At 39.1% G+C, this 14,508-nt stretch overlaps 1 protein-coding gene across 1 annotated transcript; it reads left to right on the top strand.

Moving 5' to 3' along the window:
* Positions 1 to 8,158: 8,158 nt before the first annotated feature.
* Positions 8,159 to 13,454, top strand: LOC118753258 (protein alan shepard-like). The gene is made up of 3 exons (XM_036488134.1): positions 8,159 to 8,755; positions 12,881 to 13,271; positions 13,325 to 13,454. The coding sequence occupies exons 2-3, from the start codon at positions 12,973 to 12,975 to the stop codon at positions 13,452 to 13,454; spliced, it is 429 nt and encodes a 142-aa protein (XP_036344027.1). The 5' UTR covers positions 8,159 to 8,755; positions 12,881 to 12,972.
* Positions 13,455 to 14,508: the final 1,054 nt, after the last annotated feature.

Raw genomic sequence — 14,508 nt, 5'->3', positions numbered from 1 at the left:
CTCATTAGTGAAACACATCAACTAAATGTATTCCGTCTCCCTAAATTCCACAAGCCCGTAGCTACAGAAATGTTAAGACAAATTCGTTACAGCTCACCAAGCCCTTCAATTCCCTAGCGTTTCTCTTTACCAAAAGTGGGAAATACTTGTTTTTTATTTTTGTTTTTTTGGGGTTCAGTATAATTGCTTTTTTTATACATACATATTCACATGTTTCTCTGTGATTGGCGGAGAGAAATTTTAATGTGGTATTGATACTTAACGCTCGCAGTGTCATCAACAAGTCTAACATAAATTGTATTCCTTCTCCATAAGTCGTCATGGGGCATCTTTGGCTTCAACAGCAGCTGGGTCGATTTTTACTATTTTATCGATCGCAGCCTTGTACTTTGATCCTAGCTTGTTTATTGCTTTAACGACCTGCCCCTTTCAATTTCCATGCTTCGATAGTTTTGATGCATGAGAAATCAGAATTATTGAATTTCTCCATATATAGACCTTTTGCAATCTCATTCAGTCCTCTGATGCTCTCTGATCGGTACATCAGACATGAAGGAGTGTGCTCTGGTAAGCTCTTTGACCCTACCGCTGGTCATCATACCGGTTTTTGAAGTGAAACCTCTTTAGCAGCGGTTGGTTGGTTGGAAGTAATTTGGCAAATTCAACGGAAATTGCACACGGAAATGGTGCAACGGAAATGATGCAACGGAAATGGTGCAACGTTGGGGCTGAAGTGCTTCTTGAGTGTACGCATACGGTATTAATTTAAGAAAAACATGGTAATAAAGGGTTAAAGAATAACACGTAGAAAAAGACCAATACAAGAACCAAAGTGAAGAGGAGTACGTACATAGATAAAGAAAAGGATAAAGGCAAAGATAAAGGCAAAAATTAAGACCAAGGTAAATTTACACTGCACTTATATAAGGGCAAAGGTGAAGGGAAATATGTAGATGAAGAAAATGATAAACATTAAAGTAAAAACAAAGGTAAATATAAAGAAAAAGATGAGGATGAGGATACCGATAAAAGTAAAGATGAAGGTAGAGGAAGAAAGATTAAAATAAGGGTAATTATAGAGAAAAGGATATAGATGGAGACACAGATACTCATTCTGTGAACCATTTTGGGATTTTAGAGATTTTTGGGATTCTCGGGACTTATCGATATAATAATCGATATTTTTGTCGCTTTTGTTATCGAAATTTTTATCGATATTGTTATCGATTTAGCTATCGATGTCTTTGGAACTTATCGATTTTGTAATCGACGATTGGGGTTTTTTATCGATATTGTCATAAATTTTATTATCGATATTTTTATCGAATTCGTTATCGATACTGTTACTGATTTTGTTATCCATTATTTATTTATTTTTCTATCGATTATTTATCGATTTTTTTTATCGATATTTTTATAGATTTTCTAATCGATTTTGTTACCAATATTATTATCGATTTTGCTATAGAAATTTTTTATCGATTCATTATCGATATTTTTATCGTTTTTGTTATCGATATTTTGTTGGATGTTACTATCGATTTTGTTATCGAAAGAGTATAAAGATACAAATGAAGATAAAGGAAAACAGAATAACATAAATGTAATTAGAACGAAAAGGGGTAAGCAAAAGCAGATGTATGTATGTGATTTTTTTGAGGTTAGGATTTTCATGCATTAGTATTTGACAGATCACGTGGGATTTCAGACATGGTGTCAAAGAGAAAGATGCTCAGTATGCTTTGACATTTCATCATGAATAGACTTACTAACGAGCAACGCTTGCAAATCATTGAATTTTATTACCTAGAAAAGTTGGCAGAAAATCCGCTTTTTTATCGACAAATTTTGTTCAGCGATGAGGCTCATTTCTGGTTGAATGGCTTCGTAAATAAGCAAAATTGCCGCATTTGGAGTGAAGAGCAACCAGAAGCCGTTCAAGAACTGCCCATGCATCCCGAAAAATGCACTGTTTGGTGTGGTTTGTACGCTGGTGGAATCATTGGCCCGTATTTTTTCAAAGATGCTGTTGGACGCAACGTTACGGTGAATGGCGATCGCTATCGTTCGATGCTAACAAACTTTTTGTTGCCAAAAATGGAAGAACTGAACTTGGTTGACATGTGGTTTCAACAAGATGGCGCTACATGCCACACAGCTCGCGATTCTATGGCCATTTTGAGGGAAAACTTCGGAGAACAATTCATCTCAAGAAATGGACCGGTAAGTTGGCCACCAAGATCATGCGATTTGACGCCTTTAGACTATTTTTTTTGTGGGGCTACGTCAAGTCTAAAGTCTACAGAAATAAGCCAGCAACTATTCCAGCTTTGGAAGACAACATTTCCGAAGAAATTCGGGCTATTCCGGCCGAAATGCTCGAAAAAGTTGCCCAAAATTGGACTTTCCGAATGGACCACCTAAGACGCAGCCGCGGTCAACATTTAAATGAAATTATCTTCAAAAAGTAAATGTCATGGACCAATCTAACGTTTCAAATAAAGAACCGATGAGATTTTGCAAATTTTATGCGTTTTTTTTAAAAAAAAAGGTATCAAGCTCTTAAAAAATCACCCGTATTGGTTATGAGACAAAATAGATATGGAACTTAAGTCTCACTTCTCCAGTGTGGCGCACTTACTTTTTTTTAACTTATGTGAGAGGAAATAGCCTTTGGACTTCCCTACGTTTGGGCTTTTTCTATCGTAGTAGAGATCGTCGGTGCCCTAGCTCGATTTGAGATGGAAGTGGTGGTTTTTGTAGGCATTTTTTTTTTTGTGTTTTCCTCCGGACCCGGACTTTTTGGAAATTAACAGAACACAGTTTAGTACTGGGCGCAGAATTTCTCTTGGCAGTGTTGTTTGTAATCAAACAATCACTTTAATCTCTTTAATCACTTTAAGTAATCTCTGCGCATTAAAAGGCCCATTCGGTTTATTATACACACCCTGTATATTTTTCCCTTTAATAGAAACTGAAAACTTTGCACTGATTAAATACTCGCAAATTCCCCTCCATCTCTTAACTGCTCACTTATGAGTTCATTTATTGCTATACTACAATGAAAAAAAAGAATCACTTCCAGTTGCCGCTGGCATGTTACTCCCAACTGAGTATTTACCAACACGCTGATTAATTTATTGCCGATAATAATCCACTATATTATGGAAATGATTTTAATTTTTTATTATCATTGTGTTATTTTTATTTGTGTAATGCTTCTTGTGCATATTTTAATTCAGCTGCCAAAAAATGGTATGTTTTTTATTCCTCTTTTTGGGGAGGCAGGAGAATGAGAAAACGTTGAAAGAAATGCGCAAATGAATATATTTATGATACATATGTATGTATGTATGTAATGTATTATGTTAACTTTCAACTTCTTTCTCCCTAATTTGGACACAAGTGCGGTTTTAGTTGTTGGCTATAACGGTGTCGTTGGTATCGATTGCTGTCTTTATTGGTGTCAGCTGCCATGATGTAATATTTGTACTTACATACATACATACCTACATATGAATGTTGAATTAATTGAATTATGACCGGAATCTCGTTTCGTATGTAAATCAATATAAACTGTATTTTATTTTTTGGAATTTTTGGATTACGTAGACATGTAACGGTATTCGGTAATAGATTAATTACTAGTGCAATAAAAATTCAACAGGGAGTGTTTGTGGTTCATTTGTGTGAGCATGAAAATAAATTAGTGTTGTCACCTTCATACATACATACGTGTCATTTATGTACAGGCTTGTTGGGAAATGGCAAGAAAAACTGACTAATTGTATGCAAATTGCAAGGGACAAACTAGTTTTGCCTAAGATAAACTAGTTCTACCTACTTGTTATAGAATAAACTGGTATAGCCTAGGACAAACTCGTCTGACCTACATAAGCCCGACAGGAGAAACCAGTTAAGACTAGACTGAACTAATTGATCCTAGTATGAATATTTACACTTCCGAGCGCTTGAAAAAAAAACAACCCTCATCAGTCCAACTCCGGCTACGTAGTCCACAGTACTGTTAGGCCCAAATTGTTTCCGCGTTCAGTCTAGACCTAACTGGTCTTGCTCATAGGGCTTTTAAGCTCGGCGGCTGAGGCAAGATTTGTCACCCGTTATACGGTACCGAAAGGAAAGGCTAACGTATTGGCACTGCTTGAAGAATTCGAACACAAGACAATAAACAGTCCATTCGAAGTAATCAAGAGGGGTAACTGAAAGGAATATCTGGTCGCGTACGAGCTCTCTTACTTCTAATTTTATTTTCATGAGGTCAAGAAAATAGATCATTAAGTTAATAGCCACGATTGCTGGTCACTGACCTTGGCTATTTCACGAAGATAGGAGAGGTGCTTAGGACATATAGAGCCAAGAGAAGAGCACATACACTCCCTCTCCCGGGATCTATTCTAAAATTCATAGAGTCTCTGGGGCTGCATTCGGTATTGTGATAAGCTGAGGGCACAATAGACCTACTGGTTGCAGTGATAACCCTACTCATATCTTTCTATCTATATAGGTTGCGCAATCACAGGTCCAGCGAGCGGTTAGTAGCCTTCCTGAAAGCTAATCAAGATCAAAACACTGGAGGTGTTGTTGTCAATACGCCACGGTTTCACGGCCTGCTAACGAGTCTCATCAATAACGAGAGCATTTTTAAGAGGTCATTAGACTGCCCTCGGCCTATTCGAGGTTAGAAGAACTCGGCCGCTTTGCATTCTACGGTTATCGGCCAGGGATAACTCTTAAAGAAACGTTTGCCTTACTATCTCATCGGTCATGCAATTCACTGCGACATACCTACAAACATAGCTGTGCTCAATAACCCGTAGCAAGGTACCCTAAAATACCATCTTACAAACTATAGAGATATGTCTTTTTTGGACTTTACTCTCTGACAAAAGTATGACTTTTTGTAGATTAAGATTAGCCTAATCAACACAGCGTGGCTTTCTTGGGGCTATTAACTCAGCTTGAAACACACTACACTGATTTCATCGAGGGAATATGTGTGGTAAACATCTTTTTTAACTTTTCCCTACATCGTGGATTTCTGTAAGGGCATCCACTAGGCTGAGGCAACGTAGAACATGATTCCCGCTTATAATTCCTAATTATTTTGTTGACATATTGCAGCACTTTGACCAGAGATAGTTGAGCCTTGAGTGTTTTCAGATCTCGTCAAGGATCTACTTTTAACTGCTCACTACGTAGGGTGGGGAAAGGGCGACACTAACAGAAGGGGATAGTCCTTACTAGAGGACTTATTAAGTGAAGATCTGTGTGGGACATAGTCCAATATTTATCAACAGAGTGAGGCAGAAAATCCTTGACCTGACTCTCAACAACAGTATGGGTAACAATCTGATCGAACAATGGAGGTGTCCACGGAGCCTTCCATGTCCGGCCAAAGAATTATCGAATTCTCACGCAATGTAGAGAGACATCATTCTTGGAATTCTTGTTGGGAGCGGAGGTCGAGGAAAACTCTACGATGAGGAACGCCAGGAATGCAGTCTTAGATAATATAAAGAACTATTAGTTATCATCCTACCTGGTTTATGGAGCGAACATAAAAGAGATAGCTGTAACATAAGGTTAACAAGCTAACGGACATAGTGCAACGGGCTTTAATTATAGCTGCATTGAGACCAAGCCAAAAGGGACTGCCAAAACCGCGCGGTGGTCATAGGAGTTCAGGAAAGAAGTGCCCAAACTTTTCAACAAAGCAAAGCGCGTGCGATGCTGGGATGAATACGCAGCATAGCTAACGAACTACAGCTAGGAGATCATGAAGGTGAAACGAGATAGTTACAGAACCCTCTGTGAAGGTATCTCGAATACCCAAGCAGCCGCAAGGCTACACAAGGTTCTAGCCAGAAGAATGGTGGAAATGCTGTGACCTACACTGTAAGCAAAGAGGAGGAGGCAACTACTCTGCTTATGGCACACTTCCCGGAGGCCACTAGGTTAAAAAAAGCGAAGTGAAGTATCTAGGATCAACCCTGGACATCAAACTACTATGGAAGAAACATAAAAAAGCTACTACCACCAAGGTCACGTAAGCCTTAATGGCTTGCAAGTGTCTGTCAGCAAATTGCTAAGAATTTATCCCCAAGATCCTGAAATGGCTATACACCATGATAGTACAGCCAATAACAACCTATTGAACGGCGGCTTACCACGGTGATATCACAGTGAAACAATCGCTCACTAAGCTACAACGAATGGCATGTGTATGCCTAACAAGAGCGATGTGCACGTGTCCGTCGGCGGCGCTGGAAGTGGTCCTTGAACTTGAGTCGCTCTACATAGCCAAATAGCAGATTGCCAAAAGAACTCTGCTCAGCTTGTGTAGAGAGGGATTTTGGAAGGGTAAGGTCATATCCTCATATGTCGGCCGCTGTGGTGTTGTGGTAAGCAGTGCGCGCTTTCACTCCTCAGCAATTGGGTTCAGGCCCCTGCCAAAGCAACATCGCAAAAAATAAATATTGAAAACAGGTTTTCTCTTAACAGTGGTCGTCCCTCGTCAGGCAATGGCAAACCTCCGAGTGTATTTCTGCCATGAAAAACAGCTTGTCATAAAAATACAATCGCCGTTCGGAGTCGACGTATAAACTGTAGGTCCCTCTGCTCTGGTCAAGGCGCACGGCACAAGTCGGAGGAGAAGCTCGGCCAAACACTAACATAAGTATGTGTAAGCGCCAATCTATTATTATTATTATGATTAAGGTCATATCCTCTAGGAACATGGCGAAGTTAGGGTCCTCTCTCCCGCTACATCTGTTTCCGAGAGATGACTTAAGTAGAATTATAGGTTTTGAAAAGAGGCTTGAAATAGAGCAGTAAAAAAACCTGGAGCATTTCCGCCTTGGAAAGACTCCTTCAGAATAGCACCATGTATTGGTATGCAGACGGATCGAAGACCTCAGAGGGATAAGGTTCCGGAATCTTTGGACCAAGGACCAGGATCTCGGTTAGTATAGGGAAATATCTGATCATATTTGAAGCGGAAGTTCACGCCATCTATTTATGTGCGGAGATTTTCATAAATAGATGGTACCGTAATAAGAGAATTATATTTCTAAGTGACAATCAAATCAAATCATGTTTGGTCCTTCATGGCTATACTCAACTCCCTCGTTCCCTCTACAGTCGGAACAACGTAACCGGAACGGCCCAGATTTATATCTTGAGAAGGACTGTCATTCCAGCAACACTCCCCAAAACCCTTTAGGGAATTCGCGGCAGCCATCACTCCAGTTGGCCCCGAGCGCTTCCTCGGAGCAGGTCCCAATACTATAAAGGAGCAGCTTAGCAGAGCGAAGAACAATATGAGGGATTCAGGAAAACAGTCTACTGGGAGAATATAACAAGAGGACATTCCAAAGTTTAATTAACCTCCTAAAGGAGAAGCTGCAGACTAATAGAATATCTATGGGCCTAAGTGTGCTGGCGCCCTCTGGGCCTGGCCTAACCTAACCTAACCGCCACGAATAATGTTGTTTGCTGCATAATTCATGCTACATATCATGGTGCGTATAATTTGTTAGCGTATGTTTTAACATACATACATATATACGACCGCTACCACTTTCTATTAATTCGCCTTCGAAGCAACACAATACCTAAAGGCTCTGCGCTGACGTACATACAAATATACACATTTCTATAATTTGTAAAATTTTTTCGCATTGGCCTCTTTATGCCACTATAGAAATTTCCCTTGCAAATTACACCAAATTAAATTGGCTGGCGGCGCCATCTGTCGTTTTAATCGGCAATGCATGCCCAGCCTAGCATCTACAACAACCCAGAGTAACGAAAACGGAGAAGCCGATAACTACACTAATTGCAACTCTGATTATGCATAGGAATGCATCGGAGAAATATCGACGCTAAATGAAACATCGATATATCGATGGAACAAGGACAAGTTTTAACTAATTTTAAAAGAATATTTAACACCATTCAATCCCAACCAGCTTCCTTTGCAAATAAGCATACATATGGACAGATTTCCCTTATTTAGTTAATCTTCCTATGATACATCGTCAATTAAGCGATGTTAGAAAATCGTAAACATCGTTAGCAAATATCGAACTTTGATATTATCGATGCTTCGAAAACATCGATGCATCGTTTGCCTCCCTAATTTTGCATTTATTATTCTTCGAGTTCCATCGCAGCCGCACCACAAAATATGGCCGCACGTTAATTACAATTTAAGTAAATTGCGATAATTTAAGCAAACCAATAATAAAAGCAAATAAAACAGCAAATATTAGGTTGTGTGTTCAAAATATATAAGATCGAGTTTAACAATTAAATTTAAGTGTAACTATAGTTTATAATTAAATCCAAGCAAAGAGCCTAGACGGCAAAGTAAAAGAGAATGGTGAAAAGTTCATCGTAGATGCACAAAAGAACTGTAAATCCAAGGTAAAAAGGGCAAAATTCGTCTTGCGAAAAGAAAGTGCAAATTCAAAATCAATAAAAGTGCAAAATCAATGGAAAAAGTGCGTGAAGTTTGTGAAAAATATAGAATAGTGCATACAGAAAAAAGACAAGTAGGAGAATCTTCGTTCCTACTTCAGCGCTAACAAGAAAAAGTCTGCCGACTACAGAAGCTACAACTACACAGCACCAACAGGATTGCGAAACACAAACTTACACACGTATACTGTGTCCAATAAACTCAGGAGTAACGACGGCAATTATACAGCCCTTCATAGAGCTGTACCAGCTGGTAAGTTGTGCCTAGACACAAATAATACATACATCTGTACATGTAAATACAAATGAGACTACGGCTACCTTATGCCGTTTATATTGTTTTTGTTTGCGGCTTTGATGACGCAGACATCGTCCAGTAGTCAGCTGGGTTCTGGTGATGATAGGAAATGCAAAGCATTTAGGGGAAACAACAGGGACTGATAAAAGTATTAAATCTTATTATAGATAATTAATATCAAATTGAAGTAGAATCTATGCATAAACTCGCTGACAGAATCGGCCCACAATATCTAATTCTTTGAAAACGTCCCACTTTGATATAATCGCCCCCCAAATCTAATTCTTTGAAAACGATCCAAAAATTAATGAGTGGGAAGCTATCCTATATGGAGGACGGTTGAAGAGGAGCGCGCGATGAGCAGAGGAGCGCGGCACCTCAAACCCCGCCCCCTTTTTAGGGAGGGTATCAACCGTTATAACAACAAAAACAACAAGCCGTGTGTAAGCGCCAATCTATTATATTATTATTATTATTATAAAAAAATGCTACCCCCGACCTCTGAAATCATATGTGTTCCTAGGGAGCCCTTAGAAAAAGTTTCAAAAATAACATTTTTAGTTACATTTTCGCTTATATTAAGGCTGCATTTCTTTATTTATTCTGAACGTTTGGAATAATTATTTTTGTTTACTTATTCTTTAGAACGTTCCTGATGACATGTTAACGTAATATTTCAAACGCATTCTATTTATTCTGGCTGTGAAATGGCATTATCTGGAATGTATAAAGAAACGCAGCCTAAGTAAATTAAGAATTCACTACTACGCTCAGTATTATATTTCGGAAAAAAGAAAAAAATCAAATATCTCGAGGACGAGAAGAGCTCGATGCTCTTTGCTTGCCGCTCCACTATGTTTTAGCCTTAGAAGTTGAAGGCAGAGAACCCCTCTAACAATAGTCAGCCATCATGTGTGCGTTCCAGTTGCCTTAATAGCGTTCTCCGTGGTGAAAGCTGCATATAACTCGTAAACAATAGCTGCTGGAAAACAAATGAGGCTATATATTTTTGGAATGAGCGACTCAAATTAGTAAAAATCATGTCATAATTCATTTACAAATTCAAAAAGTGCAATTTTGCTGGCGAGTTTTATTTATATTATACGTCATCATCTATTGCTATTTTGCGGACGGGATTACAAAATTTGTTATATTTGAAAGACTTCCTCTAAAATTTTTTCGAAAAAATATTAAGATTTACGTGAGCTAGACCGATTTGAAAACACATCCAAAAATTAAATTTTATATGAATACAATTTTTTCTTAAAGCATTTTTTGCAAAAATCGCCTCAGATGGCAAAACTGTTTAAGCTTAAAAAATCAGCATAAAAAGATAAAAAAATGTTTTAGTTTTGATGCTGTTTTTTAAATATTTTCAAAGATTGGTTTAAGGAAAACTTGAATAACTGGGCCAAAACTATACGATTTACACTTACGTATGAAGTATCAATAGAAACGTATTATCTCACCCTTTTTATTTCTTGCAGAAATACTAATTCACGTCACGTTTTGTTTATAAACATACATACATACATACATGTGAATCAACAAATCTTAATTCAACTTGGAATTGCGTTGTTGTTGTTGTTGTAGCGGCTACCACAACTCCACCCAGATCGGTCAATATCTCAGTCGATGTAGTCAAGTTCCACTTACGGCAGCCCCAAAAAGCTTGCAGTCTCAGTAGGGTCGGTCTTCAGGGACTTTGGCGTTAGGGTGGTCGGGTTTTCCGTGCATACGAAGAGATGTTTCGAGTCATGGGGTATGTCTCCGCATGCCGGACACTCATTTGGTACATCTGCGTTTAGTCTGCTCAGGTATGAGTTTAACCTGCTGCAGTAGCCAGAGCGAAGTTGGGCTATTGCGGTTCTAGACTCTCGAGGCAGATGAAGCTCCGTCTCGTCAATGTTCGGTGGTTGCGCGCCTAGAACGGCATTCACAGGCCTGGAGTCTACATAACTCGAGACTGACTCTCTGTGAATGCCGTTCAGGTCCTGTCGATAAGCTGGCGGGTCCAGTGGTTGTTTACTGAACCTCTGAACTTCGTCCGTCGGTTCGTAGAGATGCCTCCTGACGTTGCTGGGCTCTTCTGCAAGCCTATTTGGGGGACCACGTCTATGGCTCCCAACAAGAAACTGCTGAAATAAATAAAAATGACAGGAAAAATTTGTCCGTTATTCAATACAAATTTCTCCCTCCATTTTAGAGGGAGTGAACGGGTGGTCAAGGATACCCTTATAATATGTAAAAGTTGATATTGCAAAACAATGTATCCGCCAAAATATTATTAAAAAATATCTATGGCGATTTCATAATGAAGCAATCAAGCACACACACGTTTACGTGTAAGCGTGGAGGTGATTCCACCTCATCTTCCCGTTGACAGCTGATACAAAAGGGATAAGTTGTAATTCCTAGTCTTACTGCGTGAGTACCAATCGCACAATGGCCTGTCAGAACCCCCATCACTAGCCCTAATTCCTATTACTTTTTAGTCAATATACTACTCGCAATTAATTTTTCAGATGTTATTAAGTAGTTGCGAGATTAAGAGTTTCTATATAAAATTAAAGCCGACCCCGCGACGACCGCTAACCAATTGGACTGACTGACGGCAGGCTATTTCACTACATCACAAAGATGACATAATATAAAAATTTCAGCTTTTATAAAATGCTTACAACCTATGCCTATCTTGGCTTAAATCTTGTTTCATGAATTACTTTGGGCTAGAGACCTCACCTCATTTCGATAGCTCCCCTGCAGCAGTACAAGGCAACGCCTTTTTTAACCTTTCCCAAGGACCAAGCCTAAGTACTTGACCCTGTCTGAGGCCGACCAAAAATATTGATGGACCATCCGAGTTCTTATGCAATGCAAATTTCATGTTTTCAAAAAAAAAAAAATAAAAAATTTGTCCGAAATGGAAGATGGCAGAAATTTTCATGTTTTATAACAGTCGAAGAATGGACTCCATTTGATCAAGCATAAACCGATTGGACTAAAGCAAATCCGATGAAATACTGTTTCCAAAGTGTGAGGGGTAAGCCTTCTAAAATAAAAGAACACCTTTTTTTAACATTTTGCTGCCGGCAAAGCGACGCAAATAACTTTTTTGTGGATATCAAATTAATGTAAAGAAACTGTAAATATTAAAATGCATACATTCAATGACCTCTGCTGCTCGCTATCAGGTGAGTTGCCGTTGTGGCCTACTAAGAAACTTGTATGTATGTGTGTAGAAGAATGAAAATTGAAATGTTTGTATATTTTGGCGATTATAAGAAATTTATTGACACAAGGAATTATCAACAAAACGTCGTTGCATCACTTGGTCGCCTCACAATAGCTTAAGTAAAATTAGGTATTCAATATTGGTTGTTCGTTGTCTGCAGCCCATTGCACCCTTTGCGACAGAGCCCTTAACCCGTTGCACTTACACATAGATTCGGGTGGTGAAAAAGAAACTGCAGCTGCAACTTTATCCAATTATAACTCGTACAAGTAGCAAAATAAATATCAGAAAGCAAGAAATGCAACTGCATGCATTTATTCGCAATATAAATTACATATAAGGATTCATATACTATACACATGTATGTAAATAGATGCATATGCGAGCGTCAGAAAAATGCAATTACAGTTTCTTGCTTGGGGTAGTTTATGCACTTTTTTTTTTAGTTTTATTTCATAGAAATCTGCAGCAAGGATGCGTCTGACAACGGTAGCTTCACGCAAGAAGTTATAAACTTTGACAATAACAACAAACATGAATTGAAAGTAGCAAAACAGCAACTATGCATACAAAATACTAGTAACAATAACAACAATGAATGCACTTTTAGAACAATGCATGTGTTGAAAGCTGACATTCGCCGTTTGCCAATGCGAATGCATACATACGTACTTATTTTTGCGCGCATTTATTATATCCTTTAAGGACAAAAAAAAAAAAACAAATTTGCATAATTTGAATTATTGCTGTGTAATTCGTGTACTCCGATTCTTATATAGCTTGCGCTTGCTTGGAAAATTGCAATATTTAATTTTGCTTTTTCTTATTTTAACTACTCGTTTCAGTTAGTCCTTTGCATAGACAAACAGACAGACAGACGCGCGGTGAAATTAAAATTTCCATTTTATTCAATTTCACCTCAGTTACGTGAACCAAAATGCAGCATCATGCACATGTTGCACGCACAGCTCCGCCGCATATGCGCGGCCATCACATGGCAGTGCCGCCGCCGCACTCGCAGACTCAGTCGCACATGCCGCCTTTGAATATGACACATGTACCACCGCCGCCAACTGGACAACAGCAACAGCAACAGCCACTGCAAAGCAGCCAGCAGCAAAATCAGCCCCAGCATCTTACCAATGGTCCAGCGCCGAGCAGCGGTGGCGGCAGCGCTGCAGTCATCACCGGATCGAAAATTGGCGCGCCATCGCATATTCGCGATCATCATACGCGGTAAGCTACATATGTTCTGAATTTAATATAGTTTAAATACTTTTTTTTGTCAGGTTTTCAATTAACATTCCCTTGCCGGTACTTTCTAACATACCCCGCGCCGCGCCGCGCTATCGTAATTATGTAAATGTCTCTGTCTGCAAGCGCAAAGCAAGCAATCGGGCGCACTGTCGCTTTATGTGATTTCCTTTGGCCTTTTGCATTTTCTCAACTAATAAATTATAATTTCATTCTTTACTTTAGCTGCCTTGCGGTGTTTTTTTTTTTTGGTTTTGCTCTATGCAACAGAGTGTAGTCACCTTTGCAAATAGCTGTCGGTGTGGCGGCCTAGCCAAATGATGGGTAAGCGAGGCAGCCAAGCCGCCTAGCTTCCTTTATTCACAGCATGACTTCCGTTCAGGCGTAACGAGTTATCTTTCTGTTATCCTACCCTGTTTTCTGTAAGTATGCGTGCACTCTTCCTGCTTGTGTGTGCTTCTCAATGTACATATGTATGTAGTATTCAGTATATTCTATGTGCTTGTCACTTCCCCGCAAAAATCGTTGGACCATGTGGTATATTTGTGGTATATTGGAGTACTTACAAAAGTGCTCCTCTGTCATGCTGTAGCGGACCAACTCGTGTCTCTGCACCAGCTTAATGTTACCCGATCACTGCTTGTGTTTTAACAAAATGTGATTGAAGTTGAGCATTTGAAAGCACTGTGGCTGTAGCTAAACGTGTAGAGATGCTTGCTCTTATTTGTTAGCTGCCAGCAGGTTCGGGTTCGAATGCCGTCAGAGGCAGTATGCCATTTTTTATTTTTATTTTTGTTTTTGGTTTTTATTAACTGCGAAAAACCATCTGTGAAGTGAAGAACAAAAGCGTGTACAAACGAAAAAAATATATCAACAATGCCGTTGTTTGTTAATATGTTGGAGTAGTTTGTGCTACACTGTTGTAATGCAGAGTTGGAGTATATGGTCCTGCACTAGGACATCGCAATGTTAATTGGACCACATTTTATATATGAATTGTGGGTAATTTTGGAGTACTCCTTGACCCTTAAAGAGTACTCCCTTACATGCATGCATGCAGTAGTCGCGATTTTTGCAGTGTTACCGCGCATGCCATTTTCCCACTTCAAATTGAAGTAGTGGTGGCGTTTGCAGTTACCCAATTTACCAAACATCTTCGAATTGAATTCTATTCTACTCGTTTTGGTGAACAATTTGTACGCCCCGGTGAACTTTTCAG

This window comes from Rhagoletis pomonella, unplaced genomic scaffold, assembly GCF_013731165.1.
Source record: "Rhagoletis pomonella isolate Grant_MI unplaced genomic scaffold, Rhpom_1.0 Rhpom_scaffold_02271, whole genome shotgun sequence".
In the NCBI taxonomy this organism is placed as follows: Eukaryota; Metazoa; Arthropoda; class Insecta; order Diptera; family Tephritidae; genus Rhagoletis; species Rhagoletis pomonella.
The sequence above is the reverse complement of the archived record's forward strand: the minus strand, read 5'-3'. Positions and strand labels throughout refer to the sequence as shown.

Bases quoted from the DNA above. Each gene is read 5' to 3' on its own strand.
- LOC118753258 (XM_036488134.1), top strand. From the start codon at position 12,973: ATGCAGCATCATGCACATGTTGCACGCACAGCTCCGCCGCATATGCGC. The intron at 13,272-13,324 runs GTAAGCTACATA...TTTTTTTGTCAG, and splicing joins ATTCGCGATCATCATACGCG to GTTTTCAATTAACATTCCCT.